The sequence below is a fragment of the Sus scrofa genome, chromosome 7 (assembly GCF_054392235.1).
Source record: "Sus scrofa isolate SSC_HxYL_T2T_F1_AM1 chromosome 7, Sscrofa_HxYL_maternal_Yorkshire_Landrace_v2.0, whole genome shotgun sequence".
Lineage (NCBI taxonomy): Eukaryota > Metazoa > Chordata > Mammalia > Artiodactyla > Suidae > Sus > Sus scrofa.
The window spans coordinates 14,337,049-14,357,888 of NC_139389.1; the positions used below are offsets into that span (position 1 = coordinate 14,337,049).

General features: G+C 38.2%; 1 protein-coding gene across 12 annotated transcripts in view; it reads left to right on the plus strand.

The window, feature by feature from the left end:
• Nucleotides 1-20,840, plus strand: part of LOC110261733 (uncharacterized) — a 1,083,992-nt gene that overhangs the window by 174,278 nt on the left and 888,874 nt on the right. For 9 of the 12 annotated variants that reach the window (XM_084967493.1, XM_084967494.1, XM_084967491.1 and 6 more), the window contains exon 3: nucleotides 11,864-11,957. In XM_084967493.1, the coding sequence (XP_084823619.1) occupies nucleotides 11,864-11,957 (94 nt within the window). Of the gene's footprint in view, nucleotides 1-511; nucleotides 596-10,492; nucleotides 10,654-11,863; nucleotides 11,958-20,840 lie in introns of all 12 variants that reach the window. The other 3 variants (XM_084967488.1, XM_084967489.1, XR_014809661.1) reach the window with 2 other exon arrangements.

Below are 20,840 nucleotides of genomic sequence, written 5' to 3' on the forward strand. Positions count from 1 at the left end.
ATGTTCATTGATGTGTGTTACACTGATTGCATATGACAGCTTCTTTTTAACAAGATATAGTGCATTCAACAATTTTGAGCTTAAACTAATATTTTTTTTCTCCCAGAAATCATTACTAATGCTTTACGTTTTGTAACAGACAGATTGGAAAAAAAAAATAGATGATTTGGCAAAAGCCTGGGCTCTGGAGGCCTCATGAATTAGCCCTTGTGTAGCCCTCAGAGAATTTCCACAGGCAGAACTTGCCATTCTTTTTGGTGAGTCCCAGTATTCTCCCAGGCTAAGCCCAGGGATAGGAAGCTGGGGCCCAAGCACTAAAGTTTAATGAGCCAGTCATGCAACAAAAAGAAGAATTAGTTCCTCTGAAGCTGAGATGATTTCGACTTCATAGCACAAAGCCACTTAATAAGAACACATAAAAACTTTGCTTTCTTTTTCTTCAAGAGAATGTATAATATTTATCAGAAAAGGGACTATAAGCTTAAATTCAAAGAGTGTTTCTTCTTTTCAGATAACATATCAATGACACAGGCCTATCTTGGAAAATGGAAGGTTTGGTTCCATTTCACCACAATAAAGTGACTATCACAATAAAGTGAGTTATATGAATTTTTTGGTCTTCTAGCACATATAAAAGTTATTTTTACATTGTACTGTTGTCTATTAAGTGTGCAATAGCATTATGTCTAAAAAATGCACACACCTTAATTAAATAATACTTTCTTTAAAAAATGCTCTATGGAGCTGATCAAGATGGCAGAGGAGTAGACATGGCACTCACCTTCTCCCACAAACACATAAAAACAAACAAACAAACAAATAAACCCATCTACATGTAGACCAGTTGGCACAGAACATCTGCTGAACACTGGTAAAAGACCTTAAACCTCCAAAAAGGGCAAGAAACTCTCCAAATAACTGGGTAGAACAAAAGGGAAGAAAAGAGAGAGAAGAGGAGGGAAAAAAAGGATGGGACCAGCACTCCTGAGAAGGAGTTGTGGGATTGGAGGGGAACTTGCACCCTGGGAGGGCATGGCCCTTGATGGGGAGTCTCAAAGTCTCAGAAGAAAGCTTAGCAGCCAGATTGAGAAGGGCAAAGCAGAAAAGAGAACCACACAAACTACTGGTACCACCACCCACAGACACCACAGACTCAGACACTCAGGTGGGAGCTGGGCACTGAGACTCAGGCTTTGGAGATCAGTTACAGGGAGAGGACCAGGTTTGGCTGTGTATAGAGAGCCTAAGGGGCTAGGAGGTGGTGCACCATTGGCTGGGGAGTGGAGTGCCATAGATGAGGGAGCATGTGACGAGGCTTGGGCCCACAGGAGAAGCAAGGCACCATTGCTGGGGAGGGTGAGAGGAGGAGGGGTAGTATTACCATAGGAATATCTCTCTGTGCAGGTGTGGACTCTTAGGCAGCAGGGCACCTCTTGCATGGATTATAGGTGGTGGGAGGGGGCAAACCACTGCAGACATCTTAGACTCCAGAGGTGGGCATGACCCACCACCACTAGGGATCAGTGAGCAGGTACCACCTATGGCCGCAGTCATCTCTTGGGTCAGCACAGAGAAGGGCGCTGATCACCACTCATTGCCATCACTCCCATGGGAACACACATGACCTGCTGTTGAAGTAGCCAAAGGCTCTGGACACTGGCTACACATCCCTGAGGGTCTCTGCCACTTCCCAGAGCCCTGTAATCAGGAGCAGCCTGCATCACCTCCCTGCAGGTTCTCATCACTGTCATGGGCCTAGCAACCAGGCACTGGCTACTAACCCTGCCTATTGCCTCCATCTTCCTGGAAGCAAGCCTAGGCCTTACACTGACATAGCCCCTTCAAGGGGATAACAGCCTGGACACACTTAGGAAAAAGACAGCAAGCATCAAAACCAAAAGCAGTCCTCACAGCAAAAATAAAAAGAATAAAAAAACAAAAACAAAAAAGAAAAATAGTAATCCCTCACAAGCTACACAAGAGTTCTCTTGAATATAAATAGCCCTCCAAGACTACAGTAGTTGTCTTCCCTAAACTCACAGAATAAGAAAAATAAAAGCAAAATGAATAAGCTCAGGAACCATCCCTAGTTAAAAGAACAGGAGAATTCCCTTGAAGGAGCAAACAATGAAACAGACCCCTGAAATCTAACAGACTCCAAGTTCAAAAAAGAGGTAAGGAAAATTCTGAAGGAATTAATAGAAAATATTAAGGAATTCAGAGCAGATATGGACAATAATGCAGATTACTTTAGAAAGGCACTTAAAAATATAAGGAGGAGCCAAGAAAAATTAGAAAATTCATTTGCAGAGTTGCAAACTGAGTTAAAAGCATTGAATAACATAATTAATAATGCAGAAGAATGAGTAAGTGACTTGGAAGATAGAATAATGGAAATCCCCAATCAGACAGAAAAACAAATGAAAAAATATGAAAGCAATGTAAGAGATCTATAGGATAATATAAAGTGGGAAAACTATGCATAATAGGGATTCCAGAAGGTGAAGGAAAAGGGGATTGAAAATATCTTTGAAGAAATTGTTTGAAAACTTTCCAAATCTAAAGGAAACAGCAAGATACCAAAAGCACAGGGGGCTCCAAACAAGTTGAACTCCAACAGTCCCACCCCAAGACATATTATAATAAAAATGACAAAAGTTAAAGAGAGGATTCTAAAGGCAGCAAGAGAAAAACAAAGCATTAATTTTAAGGGAACTCCCATAAGGCTATCAGCTGATTTTCTCTACAGAAATACTTCAGGCCAGAAGAAAGTGGCAGGATATATTCAGAGTTCTAAAAGGGAAAAAATTGCAGCCATGAACACTCTACCTAGCAAGATTATCATTTAAAACAGAAGGAGAATTAAAGAATTTCTCCAACAAACAAAAAACCAAAAGAATATAGCAATACTAAATCCATTCTAAAAGAAATACTGAAAGGTCTCCTGTAAATATGAAAGAGGAAATATAATGGAGGAAATCACAACTAGAAAGTAATAACTTAAATATGCCAGTATACAGATCAAAAAAGGAAAAAAAAGCTATTTGTAAAAATAACAGTAAACAAAAGGAACAGTAAAAGAATAAATATGAAGATGTAAAAAGGTCATCAATATCACAAAATGTGGGGAAGGAAAGTAAGAAAAATTGACATTTTTTTGGTACAATGTATTTGAGCCTATATGACTACAGGAAAGGGTTAAAATACTTGAAAAACAGAGTAACCATAAATCAAACCAAAAAATACATTCACAAGAACTAAAAAGAAGAGAACATAAGCATAAAATGCAAAGAAATCATCCAACCAAAAAAGAGAAAGGAACAAAGGAGAAATGGAATCAACTGGAAAACAAGATTTTTTTTTTGTCTTTTTGCTTTTTCTAGGGCCGCTTCCACGGCACATGGAGGTTCCCAGGCTAGGGGTTGGATTGGAGCTGTAGCCACTGGCCTACACCAGGGCCACAGCAACGCAGGATCCGAGCCGCGTCTGCGACCTACACCACAGCTCACGGCAACGCTGGATCCTTAACCCACTGAGTGAGGCCGGGGCTCTAATCCGTAACCTCATGGTTCCTAGTCGGATTTGTTAACTACTGTGCCACAATGAGAACTCCAAGGAAAACAAGGTTTAAAATGGCAATAAACACACATTTATCAATAATTACTTTAAATGTCAATGGACTGAATGCTCCAATTGAAAGACCTAGAGTGGCAGACTGGATAAAAAGCAAGAGCCTACAAAATTCTGCTTACAATAGACTCACCTCAGGGCAAAGCACACATATAAATTGAAAGTGAGGGGATGGAAAAAGATTTCATGCAAATGGAAAGGACAGGAAAGCAGGAGTTCCAGTACTCATATCGGACAAAATAGATTTTAAAACAAAGGCCATAAAGAAAGACAAAGAAGGACACTATTTAATGATAAAAGGGTCAATTCATGAAGAGGATATTATACCTGTCAATACATATGTCTCTAATGTAGGGGCACCCAAATACATCAAACAAATACAAGCAATCCAAAAATTTATATGGAAACACCAAAGACCCAGAATTGCCAAAGCAACCCTGAGGGGAAAAAAAACAAAAACAAAAACAAAGCAGGAGACATAATTCTCCCAGACTTCAGACAATACCACAAAGCTACAGTAATCAAGACAGTGTGGTACTGGTACCAAAACAGACATACAGACCAATGGAACAGAATAGACCTACAGTCAATTAATCTTCAACAAAGGAGGCAAGAGTATAAAATGGGGAAAAGACAGTCTCTTCAGCAAGTGGTGCTGAGAAAACTGCATGTAAATTAATAAAACTAAAACACACCCTCCTACCATGAGAAAAGGGATCCTTCCTACACTGTTGGTGGGAATGTAAATACCTTAGAAAACTAGATATAGAACTACTGTATGATCCAGCAATCCCACTCCTGGGCATATATCCAGACAAAACTTTCATTCAAAAGGATATAGCACCCCTATGTTCATTGCAGCACTATTTGCACTAGGCAAGACATGGAATGCACTAGGCAAGTCCATGAATGGATTAAGATGATGTGGTACATGTATACAATGGAATGTTACTCAGCCATGAAATAACAAAATAATGCCATTTGTGGCAACATGGATGGAACTAGTGATTCTCATACTAAGTGAATACGTCAGAAAGAGAAAAATACCATATGATGTCACTTATATGTAGTATCTAAAATATGTCACGGATGAACCTATCTACAGGACAGAAACAGACTCACAGACATGGGCAGCAGACCTGTGATTGCCAAGAGGGTGCGGGATGGACTGCGAGTTCAGGATTAATAGATACAAACCATTACATTTAGAATGGATAGACAATGAGGTCCTACTGTATAACACAGGGAACTATGTCCAATCACTGTGATGGAACATGATGAAAGATAATACGAGAAAGAGAGTGTGTATAGATGTATGACTGGGTCTCTTTGCTGTACAGCAAATATTGACAGGACTATGTAAACCAGCTATAATAAAAAATTTTAAAAAATGCTAACTATCTCAACTTTCAGTGAATTGTAATCTTTTTGTAACTGTAACATCAAAGATCACTTATCACAGATTACCATAACAATATAATAGTAATGAAAAAGTCTGAACTCTTTCAAGAATTACCAAAATGTGACATAGACATGAAGTGAGCAAATGTTGGAAAAATGGTGCCAATAGATTTGCTTGACACGGGATTGCTGGAAAATCATGGATTTGTGTAAAAAAAAAACCATTGTGAAGTGCAATAAAAGTATGCCTGTATAGCATTTGCCTGTAGCCATGTTATGTCTGATCAATAGCCAGTGTTAGTATATTGCTCAAATATTGTTGATTTAAAAATATGGCATATTCCTCTTGATATTGTTACAGGAAATCTTTGAGCACTAGATCTAAACCAGTGATTCTTAACCTTTGCTCACAATGGAATGAGGGATTTAAAATTTCCAATGCCCTACAGAATCTCTGGGGCTAGGTTGAAGTCATCAGTTATTTTTGAAGCTCCTCAGGTGATTTCCAAGGTGAAGCTATTGAGAATTATAGGGACTTTAACTTCCATTTTAGATTCATACTTTCACCGTAGTCACACCTTTGATTTTTTGAACTAAATGTAATACAGATAAAACTCAGGAAATAAGCAAAAACACGCAAAAAATCAGTAAAACAAAACAACAAAATAACAGCAACATCTATACATGTTTTTCCTCCCAAAGATGCATTTGATCTTTCATCAGGCATTTATTGTGCACCTGTTTTAATTTTCACACCCTGCTAATGGTGATATTCAGAGATAGCGACCCAGGTTCTGACCATACTGTATTTTGTCTGATGTAAATAAATCAATAGTTATAACTTCAATAGTAGAGCTATTATAATTTATAGAGTGTTAGATAAATGTAGAAATGAGAAATATCATTCCGACAAGGCTAGGGTATATTAACGCTTATTGAATGAGTTGATACTTGATTTGAGTCTCAAATGAAAGGAGATTACTTCAGATGGAGAAGCAGGAGAAGAACATTATAGGCTGATGGAACAGCATGTGTGAAGGCATAGGGGCAAGGAAAAACATGGTCTTTGTTGTAGGCAGAATAATGTCCTCCTTCTACCCCCAAAGATGGCTACATCCTAATCTCTGGGACCCGTGGCTATGTTACATTGCATGACAAGGGGAAATTAAAATTGCAGGTAAAATTTTTTTTTACTAGTCAGCTAACTTTAAGATAAGGAGATTATCTTATATGATACAGATAAATCATAATGATCTTTTAAAGTGGAAGAGGGACACAGAAGGGAAGTCAGAATCAGAGAGAAATATGAAAATGCTACACTGCTGGCTTTGAAGATAGAGGAAGGGGCCAGGAGTCAAGGAATGTAAGTGGGCTCCTTAAGCTCAAAAAGGCAAGATCACTGATTCTCCTCAAGAGCTGCCATAGGAATGCAGCCCTACCAATACCTTGATTTTAGACTTCTGACCTCCATAATTATGAGATAATAAATTTGAGTTTTTCAGACTACTAAGTTCATGGTAATTTGTTACAGCAGCAATAGGAAGCTAATAATGTCCCTCAAAGGAAACTGCAAGTGGAGATACATTTGGGATAAAGTGTTCATGAGCCATTGAATGACTTTCAGCAGGAGAAGAAATGAAGCAGAATCATATTGTAGAAATGCCACACCTGTAGTAGTGTTGATAGTGATTTGAAATAGGGTTACCTGCAGAAGGTAGTAGGATATGAATAGAGAGATTAGACAGGGGACTGATGTGGTAATTTACATAATATTAGTAAAAAGAATGGTAATGGTTGCTTTTTATTGAGGACATGCTTCTGCATGATCCTGTATTTTATGCCTTAAATTCTGTTTTTTAAATATTAAAAAACTCTCAAAAGAAGTTTTAATACCCGCATTTTATAAGTGAGGAAGTGGAGGTTCAGAGAATTTTAATAAAGTTGTTTAGGATTATACAGCTAATTAGTGATGAGCTCAGTTTGGAACTGAGTCTGTTGACCTCTCACCCATGGATTTTCTAGTATATGACTGTACCTGAGAAGAAAGACAAATCGCAGCTAACCTGAGAATGAATGAGAAGATTTTTAAAAGTGCAAGAAATCAGGCCGCTGCTAGATAAGCATTTAAGAATGTTAGAATAATAACTGAAGTTCAAGAAAATGTACCTCAGTTATAAAGGGGGGAAAAAGGTTAAACATTGACTTTGCTTCTTTTCTAGAAAATACTTAAACCCTTTATAACTATACCAACAACATTTAATCAGGATATAAAATATTTTCTACTTTTGAGCATCCGTAATATTTAGTACAATCTGATGGGTGAGGACTGAGCTGATGTAAATCAGTGCAGTGTGGGTACAGCCAGCTGTATTAGGTAATAGAGTGCCACACCAAGCCAAAATCAAGAAAGATGGCTTGATTTCTGGAACATGTAAGAACTTTCCTATATGAAAATAAAAGAAGTCATGGTCAGGAAAATTCAGAGTTCCATTCAAACATCTATATAATTTTGAAGGATGACCACATGTATAGTAGATTAGTTTCAGCTTTTTTAGTATGTTGTCAAAAATCCTGATATTCTAATTGTTTAGCAAATGGAATAAAGCTAAGGATCACTGGACTCTGCTTTGTTCATTTTTCTCTCTTCAGTGCCTAATAGGGACCATGTTGAATGTTTGTTAACTTGATTAAATACACATTAAAGTACATTTTTCATATAATTGTTACTGGTTTTGGTTATGTGCTGCCCCCAGTATTTCAGCCCTAATCAAGTATAGCTCTAGTCCATTTATTTAATTATGTCTAAAGAAAATACAAATTCTTATTGTGTACTATTATTTCATAATGAAAATTGCCTGGAATGAGAGTGACTTTGCTTGGGCTAGAATATTTACTTTTACAATCCAGAGAGATTATCATTAAATTACATTTGCTTCAGTGGGATATGGTATGTGCCATTACTGGGATATTTGGGTCGAGTGCGATTTGGCTCTCAAGACCACAATGGTGTGAATATTTTCTATGGACTCATGCAGAGAATTGAAAATATCTGAAAGGAGAGAAAAGAATCAGGGAAATTCAGAGTTCCATTCAAACCTCTTCACCTCTGTGATCTCAAAAATGAACACACGCCAATGTTAAGATGGACTGAGATCCCCAAAAGATAGAAGGATAGTAAAATCGATGAGCAGGCGTAGAAAATGTAGAGCAAAACAAAACAGCACAGACAAAAAAGTAGAGAAGCTGTCAATAGGTCAAAGGTTTAGAGACGCCGAGTCAAAGAGAGATGACAGACTACTGAGATGAAGAAATTCTACACCCTGATTATATGAATCAATAAGCGGGAGGCCATTAAAATATCTCCTCTTGTATGTGTTCCAGTTACTCTGTTCAGAATCAGGCTTGCTTCAACATCCAGACTGTTCATCTTTCAGACACAAGTTTTTGTATTTATTTTTTATTTTTTGGTCTTTTTGTCTTTTTGGGGCCTCACCTGTGGCATACAGAGGTTCCCAAACTGCAGGGAGCCGAGAAGATACAAGGAGCCAAGCAAGGGAGCTTGCCTGAACAGTACAATTCCGAGGGCTAGCTCCTGATCAAGGCCTGTCTGTATGGCGCAATTCCGAGGACAGGCCCTAGAAGACAATAAGGCTCACCTGCTGACCTAACAACAACAAAACAAAGGGGCTGCTTCGCAGCACAAGAATGGAAACTATTTCTTGGATAATTCAGTCTCTCCTGTTATTTGCTTTTTATTTTACTTTCCTGTATTGATTTGTGACTCAGTAAACTGAAATAACAATGGAACAATAAGTGTTTCATTCTGGCAGAATTCCCCTCATTCAAATCTAATTTAGTTAAAGTAAGAAATTATATTTGTTAGTTTGTTATAAGTAACAATAGGTCTTAGATATTTTGGAGCACACCACAGGTTGAAAATAGGTATGCATTATTCATGTTAAAAAACATAATAATTATAAATCTTGTTTTTAATTTCCTGGGAAGCTTTTAAGTTTTTTTTTCTTTTGGTCTTTTTTTGCCTTTTCGAGGGCCACTCCCGCGGCATATGGAGGTTCCCAAGCTAGGGGTTGAATCAGAGCTGTAGCCACCAGCCTATGCCAGAGCCATGGCAATGTGGGATCTGAGCCACATCTGCAGCCTACACCACAGCTCACACCAACGCCAGATCCTTAACCCACTGAGCAAGGCCAGGGATTGAACCCGCAACCGCATGGTTCCTAGTCAGATTCGTTAACCACTGAGCCACAATGGGAACTCCTTAAGTTTTAATAAATTGTTTGAATTATAAATAAAAATAATTTCTTATTCTGTCCCCTTGCCATAATACTTTGAAGTTTTTTACCCTAGGTTTTAATCTAAAAATGAACTTTGGGAGTTCCCGTCGTGGTGCAGTGGTTAACGAATCCGACTAGGAACCATGAGGTTGCGGGTTCGGTCCCGTGTTGCCCTTGCTCAGTGGGTTAACAATCCGGTGTTGCCGTGAGCTGTGGTGTAGGTTGCAGACGCGGCTCGGATCCCGTGTTGCTGTGGCTCTGGCGTAGCCTGGGAACCTTCATATCCCGCGAGAGCGGCCCAAAGGAATAGCAAAAAAAAAAAAAAAAAAAAAAAAAAAAAAGACAAAAAAAAAAAAAAAGAACTTTGTTAATGTCAGCTTCTTATGCCTGTGACCTTTCTGGCTGTTAAGGATTAACTTAACATAATAATAGGTAGTAACCACAAGGTGCTTTGTACCAAAACTTCTTATTTTTATATAATGTTTTTTCTGCATGATGTTTTGACCCATTATAGTTTTGCGTGATGTATTGTATCCGTTGGTTTTAATTAAAATCCTTAGAACACAATGTATATCTACTGTACCATGTAATCTAAAAGTTTAACATTTAAAAATATGATTTAAGCACTGTGATGTAAGTTACAATTAAGCTGTCTATATAAACTGCTACCTATGCTAATAAAATTCGAGCAGTCCAGCGCCCTGAAAGAATGGACAAAGAGGCTGTCTCTGTGTGCATTCGCTGACACCGTCCATCCCCACAGGAACACTCTGGCTGCTGGAGCTGGACTCCAGCACCAAACTAGGGGTCCAATTGGAGCTGTAACCGCTGGCCTACACAGCAGCCACAGCAATGCTGGATCCAACCTACACCATAGCTCATGGCAACACTGGATCCTTAACCCACCTAGTGAGGCCAGAGATCAAACCAGCATCCTCCTGGATGCTAGCTGGGTTCGTTAACCACTGAGCCACGACAGGAACTCCTCAGACGCAAGTTTTAAATCAAACTTAGCTTTTGCTGAATTCTCAATATACATGCTTTCAAGGATTGTGTATGCATTAGAGGTTTATTAAATACTGAGATTCAGTGAATACTGTATTGCCAGCATTTAGGGCAATTGGATATATTTGTACCAGTTTCTGGAGGTTTTTTTTTTTTTTCAGGGGTCCTCAGATGCTGACTCAGAGGCTAGAAATGTCAGAATCATTTTGAAAAAATACATAAAATACAGCTTTGTAGTTCTCTCCCCTGAAGATTCTGATTCAAAGTGTCTGAGAGTCTCTGGACATCTGCATTTTCATAAGTGCCTTGAGATATATTGCAGGTATTGGCAAATTTTTTCTGTAAAGAGCCAGATAATAAGCAGTTCAGATTTTGTGGGCCATGTGGTCTCTGTTACAACCACTCAACTCTGCCATTGTAGTCCAAAAGTAACCATAGGCAACACACAGACAAATAAACATGGCTGTGTTCTAACGAAATCTTATTTAATTAAACATAGAATTACCATATGATTTAGAAATATCATCCTAGATACATACCCAAAAGCATCAAAAGCAGAGACTCTAAGAGGTACTTGTACACCCATGTTCACAGCAACATTATTCACAACAGTCAAAAGGTGGAAGCAGCACAAGCATTCCTCAATAAGCAGATAAGCAAAATATGGTGTATATATAAAATGGAGCATATTCAACCTTAAAAAGGAATGCTACAACATGGATGAACTTTGAGAACATTGTAGAAGTGAAATAAGCCAGACACCAAAGGACAAACATTGTATGATTGCACTTACATGAAGTACCTAGAGGAGTCAAATTCATAGAGAAAGAAAGTAGAATCATAATTACCAGGGTCTGGGAAAGGGGGAAATGGGGAGCTATTGTTTAACAGGCACAAAATTTCAGTGTGGGATGATGAAAAATTCTGGAGGTGGATGGTGGTGGTGATGACACAGCAATACGAATGTACTTAATGCCACCCAAATGTACTGAGGAGGCTTAAATGGTAGATGTTTGTTGTATGTATTTTAATATAATAAAAGTCGATTAAAAGCATAATTAAGAAGCAGAAAAGAACGAAACCAAACCAAACCAAAACAAATGGTGGGAGGCATGGATTTGACTCATGGTTATAGTTTACCAACCCTTGGTCTAATGTACAGCTGGGGAAGAGAATCACCAGCAGTGGTTTATTTCCTTCTACAGATATTATGGCAACCAAACCACCTTCACTTTTCTTCAATTTGAATTTTTTAAAAAATGGGAATCTCTGGCATTTGACGTTATTACACAATATTTGCCTACTTCTTTGAAAAGTAAGGTTCTTTTGGTGTCATATTGAGATCAAATTAGATCTTATACTGTTATGATCTACTCTTGTCTTCCAAAATCCACCTGCCACTAAAAGCTAGATAGGGTTTTCCATGAGGAAATTTTCCAAATGCATTACCTGCCTTCACTATTTATTTCTCTCTTTGTATCTCTCTTGTCCTTGATTTTTCTGTCAGTTAAGTTGCTTCTCTTCTCATATAGACAGAGAGGATGGAAGTGTTCTTCCCACACTACTCCTTGTTGGACAGTGGAGTGGAAATCATCTGCCATCCATGGAGACACCAGGAGTTTGGTGGTAAGTATTCTCCCTCCAAACACTATTGATTTACTTACCAGTGATAGTTTAAAGATCAAACTTTGGAGTTCCCATCGTGGCGCAGTGGTTAACGAATCCGACTAGGAACCATGAGGTTGCGGGTTCGGTCCCTGGCCTTGCTCAGTGGGTTAACGATCTGGCGTTGCCATGAGCTGTGGTGTAGGTTGCAGACGCAGCTCGGATCCAGCGTTGCTGTGGCTCTGGCGTAGGCCAGTGGCTACAGCTCTGATTCGACCCCTAGCCTGGGAATCTCCATATGCTGGGGGAGCGGCCCAAGAAATAGCAACAACAACAACAACAACAAAAAAAAAGACAAAAAACAAAACAAAACAAAACAAAACAAAAAAATAAAGATCAAACTTTAACAAAGTGCTTATATTCAATTAAAGGACTGGTAATTAGGTTTTATTTGGAGTAAGGCTTTATTATTTATAAAGGAATCACTCATTATTTTTATACCTAAAACTGGAATGCCATTTAACATGACACAATCATAGGTGTTTTACCTATAGAAATAATGAAGACTGAAATAAAAGTGAAAGAATATAAAACTAGTTCCCTTATTAAGAACAGTACCCTCTATTCCCTCTGTTTTCTGACCCAACATCTCAGAGTAGTAAAAAAGTAGCATGTTTCAATAGCTTGGTAAAATAATGCATTTATTCTTTAGGGCATAGATTAATACTTAAAGGAGCACACTGACTCAACTGGTAAGTTCTTATTTTTATTTTTTTGCTTTGTTATAATAGTCCCTTTTTCTGTATTTGTCGCTATTGCTTACGCACCTCGGAGTCCAACAATTTATGGTAGGAGTAAAGAATTAATGTAAGAGTGTGTGTGTATGCACTGAACATGGCAGTTGAAAAGCAGTTTAGCTTGAGAGCAGTCAAAGTTTACATATCTCTCCATGTGTTGCATGAGGTGAGTTTGTGTACCTAGACATAACATTTTCCTCTTTCACTTCTGTTTCATGGAGAGATTTTGGAATGGGACATTATTATACAATTTCAGATAGTCTTCCCGAAGTTGGCTGTTATTTTAGAACTTGGTTGCTGAGGGACATATATGTAGTAGTACTGAGGCCATCTGAGTGAGTGTTAGACGACACAAATTCATCTGCCCAAGTACAGGTTCTGATGTGCTTCGTTCATTTGCACATTCATACAATAGCAAGAATCAGCACTTTCCTTGTCCATGTAGGCAATGTGTTAGATGTGCCAGGGACAAGGAGATGAAGGCATGAGTGCAGGACTAAAGGTCTTGACCTGTATTAGTGATGGTAGAAATAAAAAAGAGAATTGGAATAAGCAGTTGGGGATGAAAGCAAAGATTAGAAAATAAGCAACAGTAACATTTTACTGGGTACGGAGCTCCTCTTATATGCCAGATCTGCGCCAATGCTTAACAGACTTAAACTCTCTTAGTCCTTAACAACATTATGCAAGTTCGACTACTATGCCCATTCTACAGGGAGGTTGAATCACTGCAATCACAGAGATAACGTCGTTGGACCTGAAATTCAAATGCAGAGTTTAATTTCAAGGTATAAGCTCTTAACCATATGCTCTTTAACCAGACGCTGCTACTGTCCTTATTCCATTTGAATGGACAGAAGAATGCTACTGCTGGTGTTTTTCAAAAAGATTGCACCTTTTAAAATGCTCCTCTTCATATCTATTTCATGTATTATTTCTTAAGTAGTTGGTGTCTTACTATAAAGAATGGTGCAGCAAATCCAGATCCGAAGTACAAAGTTATCATAATTAGTAAAAAAAAAAAAAAAAAAAAAGTGGCAACATAAGGAGGTGTAGCCTGGAAGCAAAGAGAGTATAGATGGGCTATAATTTCTAACTCAAAGAAGCTTGTACTGATACGTGGGTCTGTGGGAATATTGCTTAATATCTCTGAGCCTCATTTTTCTCAAGTGTGAATTGGTGTTAATTATATTGTATAGTTTAATTTAATTATCATGAGAATTAAATTAGTTGATGCATGAAAATTTCCTTGCCCAGTAATTGGCAGAGAATAGGCTCTCAATAAAAACTGCTGTATTTTGAAAATGATTCAGGTGAAATATGCCTGGCTAACTCCATATTCCAAAGTAAGTGAATGGTAATTATTGTTCATCATATTTTTCTGTGGAATCCTTATTTGTTTGAATAAGGACTATGGAAGTTGTGAACTGAAATCAAAATGAAAAATCATGAAAGAAAATTAAACAATATTTATTGAGTAAACTATCACTGATTTTTGTGTGATAGTGATAGGACATAAACAGCATAATTTAAATTGCATTTCAAATCGTAACAATAATTGGAAGTGTTTTAGAGAACATACTTCTTTCCCAAAGATGTCTGAGTGCTTTACTGAAATATCTTTGAAACTCCCAGGGCCAAGTTCAAGTCATGGCCTTCCAGCCTCCCATCTATTGGCTATGAGGCCCTGGCAAGTCTTTGCCCTCCTTATGCCTCTTTTGCTTCACCAAACAAAACAATATTATGCTCAAATTGATGAAGATCATAGCATCAGGCATGTAGTTCACATTAATAACAACTAACCTCTCCTTTTCCATTGACCTACAAGTAATATAAAACCCACTATCAAAAAGTTATCTTTATTTTTTCCACAAAGCAAAGATTGTCACATCAGCCTCAATGTCTGGGTCTCTTGTTTGTCATATTAGTCTTGAAAACACCTTTGTTTTCTTCAAGATCGATGGTTTCAGCACTTTAGTTAAACATTTTGCTTATAGGTTTTGTGATTTTTAAAAAAGAATACATTTCAAAGATGAGAAAAAGTCTTATAGCTGGTAGTTCTGTGATGCCAGGTGATGTGGAAAAGCATTGCTCTTTTGCCCAAAGCAAACTTTTAGGGCCATTTTTGTGACTCAGAGATTTAATAGCCAATGACAGGCTGCCAAGAAAGCCAAGGCTGGAGGAACTACATTCAGCTTCTTCCTACCCTGGACACTGGTTGACCCAGCCCAAGCATATTGTTGGTATTTTATTAAAAGGGTTTATTTGGGGAATGTTGTGTTTTGCCATGCAGTGTCATGCCTCGAAGCCTTGGTTTCCAGCCTTTATTTATAAGCCTAATTGTTGCTATGGAAATTCAATATTTAAAGAGGTAATTATTGCTGATCTTGTTGCATGTGTCCATTTCTGATGTCCAGCTGTTAGCTCTTTAGCTCCAGTCTAGCAGATTAATTACTGCTATTGATTACTTTGAGCTTCTCTCTTCACACCTGCAGTCTGTGTAATTAGCTGGTGGCCTCCTCTGAAAATTAGGAGCAGTTTCATTCTGGCACTTTGCCATTTCCCAACCATGTGCACTGCGCTGATGAACAAAAGCAAATCTATTTTAAATAGAGATATCTGGGTAATGAACTCTTTGTGTTTTTGAACTATCCATGGATAATTCAAATTACCCTCTGTTAGCAAATATTGTACCTCATTTGATGACTATCTGCAAAGAAAAAATTCCAAAACACTAGTTTTATTCCCATTTCCACCTTGCAGAAATTTGCTCCTGTGTGTGGTTTAAAAAAATCAAAACAACTTTCTAGTTCTGCTGCTGAGGGTATTGGGGTACTGGAATAGGTTTCCTAATGGAGCCCAGTGGAAACAGCTGCATTTCACTCTGAGTATTCCAGGCATCCAGGTGTTAATATTCATCCTTTCATTAAACTCACACTCCTTGTCTGAGAGACAAATCACCATACTTGGGAGTCATTGTTATACACTGGGGATAAAAAATTTCCCATTAAAAATTATTTAGGCAGAGATATGAGAGAGATTGCAGGGCTCTTCAAAAATTTCTTCCCAACTTTATTTCAGTTAGTAAGATATTTTTCCTTTCTGCTTTTTGGAAACCAAACCTGGCCTTGCCAAATATCAATGTTGGAGTTGTGCCTCCAATGTCCTGTTATGATACTTTCTCATCTGTCGTGTGATACTGCCTAAACACTCAGGAAATACAAGTTGGTAGTAGAATTGGGAGTGGACTTCCCAAGTAATGACATGCAATGATTACTAACGTGGCCAGCTGTTCCTTTCTATGCTGACAGGGTCCCACTAATGTTCCCTTTAGCTATTTAACTTGTGTTGAGTTATTATACTAAGGGTTATTGCTTATTGTAGGAAAAATAAAGTGCTTTCCTCCTGCCCAGGGCACGCATCTGCCAGCTTTTATTTGAAGCTTAAAGTGGGTACGTATGTCCCAAAGCCCACTCAGCACATGGAAGGAAAAAAAAGTTCAGGAAGTTATCTCTTGTCAGAATGATGAGATTATCATGCCACTTATTTCAAGCACAAATGCGTTTGTTGGATCACAGCAGTGTGGTTGGGAATGCTTCATCAGCTCCAATAAAGCCTCTGTGGAAGCAAAGAAATGCAACTTCCTTCTGTCTGGAGAATCAGGTGGGAGATGGGCATGGAGTGACTAAGAGCACTCAGTCATCGACTCAATGAACCTTTGGGGCATCTAATGGGGAGGTTGAACACTGGCCCTCAGACCAGAAGGTCCCCAGCTGGAATCTCATCATTTCCGCTGTTTCCAGATTAAAATTTAAATTGTGTGCTGCCATTTGGAGGCCTTCTGGGCAGGGTCTCGCAGAGTCACCAGTTATTAGGAATGCCTCCTATTATCACAACCCTAAAAGCTATTTGAACAGCAGCCTAATGTGATTGTGATTTCCAAGGACCATTTGCTGTTATTGCAGCTCTGCTCAGATGTGAGGGAGAGCAACTAACTAAAGTTGCCTTCTCATAGTTCCAGAGAGGAGAATCCAAAGCACCAGAGAAATATTTTGCTGGCTATAAATATAAATTCCCCCCAAATAAACAATCTTTTGTTTCTCCTATTTGGGCAAGTCATCTCTAATTCTGACAGATAGTGACACTCTTTCCCTTACCAGGGTATAAACTTCAGAAATTTGCACTAATTACAGTTTCAGCTGGACTGAAAATATGAAAAACGCAGTTTTATTTATTTTTTATTTTTTTGTCTTTTTGTCATTTCTAGGGATGCTTCTGTGGCATATGGAGATTCCCAGACTAGGGGTCGAATCGGAGCTGTAGCTGCCAGCCTACGCCAGAGCTACAGCAACACGGGATCCGAGCCGCGTCTGCAACCTACACCACAGCTCACAGCAACACTGGATCCTTAACCCACTGATCAAGGCCAGGGATCAAACCTGCAACCTCATGGTTCCTAGTCGAATTTGTTAACCACTGAGCCACGACAGGAACTCCGAAAAACACAGTTTTGAAAGGGTGCTACAGTAAAATACAAAGTATTACTTAACATAAAACATTCCATACTTAGGGATTATATAATGCCTTTCAAATGGCAGGAATTTATACATACATACGTATATGTTTATACATATATAAATATATTTTTATTGGGATATTCAATTTTTCTTATTGCAAAATTTAATATGCTTAACCTATGAAAATCTGAGCCTGTGCAGGGTGTATATATCATGTCATAGACGGGTCTGGTGTATGGAACTGCTTCGGCTATTGGTTTTTCATCACCAGCAGAAGAGAAATGAAAAGTCTATCAAGTTAGGTTTTTTTGTGTGTGTATGTGTCTTTTTTTGTCTTTTTAGGGCTGCACCCGCAGCATATGGAGGTTCCCAGGCTAGGGGTCCAATCAGAGCTGTAGCTGTCCGCCTATGCCACAGCCACAGAAACACAGGATCCAAGCTGCATCTGTGACCTAAACCACAGCCTCAGAGCAATGCTGGATCCTTAACCCACTGAACAAGGCCACGGATTGAACCTGCATCCTCCTGGATGCTAGTCAGGTTTGTTAACCACCGAGCCACGATGGGAACTCCCTCAAGTTAGGTTTTTTAAACCTGATTTTAAAAACCATTTAAGTTTTATAAAAAATGATGAAGCCTAGGTATTTTTGTTGTTGTGTTCAAAATTACTGGGAAGATTTAACAACTGCTCTATTATAACATCATAGGGTATACAAAAAAGCTAAGTGAAATGAAAAATGAGAATTTATCTAGTTAGCAATAAAAATAGTGTAGCTAACATGTATCAAGTTCTTATTGTGTGCTATTGTGCTACGTTTTTGAAAACATCAACTGTTTTAGTCCTTACGACAAACCTCTATGTATTACGGATGCTTCTGTCTCCTGGATTTGGTAAATGAGGACACCAAAGCTGGGAGATTGCATATCTTGACCATGGTCAAATCTAGTAAGGAACTCTTCATTCTTCTACCAAGCCAGACTTTCTTTCTCTTCTTTTTTACTTTTTTTTAATCACCATTTATTTTTATTATTTTAATTTTTTAATTTTTGGGGCTCTAATCTTTTTTTTGTTATTTCCCCAATACAATTTTTTTTCTACTGTACAGCATGGTGACCCAATTACACATACACATATACATTCTTTTTTCTCACATTATCATGCTCCATCATAAGTGACTAGACAGAGTTCCCAGTGCTAAACAGCAGGATCTCATTGCTAATCCATTCCAAAGGCAATAGTCTGCTTCTATTAACCCCAAGCTCCCAATCCATGTCACTCCCAACCCCTCCCCCTTGGCAACTACAAATTTATCCTCCAAGTCCATGATTTTCTTTTCTGTGGAAACGTTCATTTGTGCCATATATTAGATTCCAGATATAGGTGATATCATATGGTATTTGTCTTTCTTTTTCTGACTTACTTCACTTATTATGAGAGTCTCCAGTTCCATCCATATTGCTGTAAATGGCATATGGCATTATTTTGTTCATTTTATGGATGAGTAGTGTTTCATTGTGTATATATACCACATCTTCCTAGTCCAATCATCTGTCAATGGACATCTGGGTTGTTTCCATGTCTTGACTGTTGTGAATAGTGCTGCAACAAACATGTGGGTGCATGTGTCTTTTTTAAGAAAAGTTTTGTCTGGATATATGCCCAAGAGTGGGATTGCTGGGTCATATGGTAGTTCTGCATATAGATTTCTAAGGTACCTCCATACTGTTCTCCATAGTGCTTGTACCAGCTTACATTTCCACCAACAGTGCAGGAGGGTTCCCTTTTCTCCACATCTTCTCCAGCATTTGTTATTTGTGGACTTATTGATGCTGGCCATTCTGACTGGTGTGAGGTGGTATCTCATGGTAGTTTTGATTGGTATTTCTCTAATAATCAGGGATGTTGAGCATTTTTTCATGTGCTTGTTGGCCATCTGTATATCTTCCTTGGAAAAATGTCTATTCATGTCTTTTGCCCATTTTTCCATTGGGTCGTTGGCTTTTTTGCTGTTGAGTTGTACAAGTTGGTTGTATATTTTAGAGATGCGGCCATTGGCAGTTGCATCATTTGAAACTATTTTCTCCCATTCTGTAAATCATATTTTTGTTTATTTTGTGGTTTCCTTTGCTGTGCAAAAGCTTGTCAGTTTGATTAGGTCCCATTGGTTTATTGTTGCTTTTATTTCTGTTGCTTTGGGAGATTGACATGAGAAAACCTTTGTAAGGTTCATGTCAGGGAATGTTTTGCCTGTGTTCTCTTCCAGGAGTTTGATGGTGTCTTGTCTTATGTTTAAGTCTTTGAGCCATTTTGAGTTTATTTTGGTGCATGGTGTGAGGGTGTATTCTAGTTTCATTGATTTACATGCAGCTGTCCAGGTTTCCCATCAATACTTGCTTAAAAGACTGTCTTTTCCCCATTTGATGTTCTTGCCTCCTTTGTGGAAGAGTAATTGACCACAGGTGTCTGGGTTTATTTCTGGGTTCTCTATTCTGTTCCATTGGTCTGTATGTCTGTTTTGGTAGCAGTAGCACACTGTCTTGATGACTGTGGCTTTGTAATATTGCCTGAAATCTGGGAGAGTTATGCCTCCTGCTTGGTTTTTGTTCCTCAGGATTGCTTTGGCAATTCTGGGTCTTTTGTGGTTCCACATAAATTTTTGGATTGTTTGTTCTAGTTCTAGTTTTGTTCTAGTTCTGTGTGTCATGGGTAATTTGGTAGGGATTGCATTGAAACTGTAGATTGCTTTGGGTAGTATGACCATTTTTAACAATATTAATTTTTCCAACTTGTGAACATGGAATATCTTTCCATTTCTTTATATCTTTTTTAATTTCCTTGATTAATGTTTCATATTTCTCAGCATATAAGTCTTTCACCTCCTTGGTCAGGTGTATTCCCAGGTGTTTGATTTTTTGGGGTGCAATTTTAAAAGGTATTGTATTTCTGTATTCCTTTTCTAATATTTCATTGTTAATATACAGAAATGCAGCTATTTTCTGATGTTATTTTATATTCTGCTATTTTGCTGAATTTGTTGATTAGTTCAAGGAGTTTTTGCATGGAGTCCTTAGGGTTTTCTTTATATAGTATCATGTCATCTGCGTACAGTGACAGTTTTACCTCTTTTTTTCCTATTTGGATGTCTTTTATTTCTTTTGTTTGTCTGATTGCTGTGGCCAGGACTGCCAGTACTATGTTGAATAATAGTGGTGAGAGTGGCCAAGCCAGACTTTTAACTACTTCTGGAAATTTTTTCCAGCTATACAGCCTTCATGCTGTTTTGCTCCATTTGTATATATTCTTTAACATTTGGATTAGCCAAATGAAAAATCTACTCATAAATTTGGTATCTTTGGGCCCAATTAATATTACTTAAGCCTTAGTCTAACATTTTCATTTTCCTCAATTTATTGTGACTTATTACAAGTAGTTGTGCTAGGAGTCCAAGATCATGTTATCTTGTCTGTGAGGAAAGAACTCACATTAATGAAATATGGGGATAGAGCAGAGTGAGCATTTGTGCAGTTGTGGCCTAACCTGGGTCAGTCATGGGGACTGTCATAAGTTCTTCTGTGGGGAAGACTTGTTG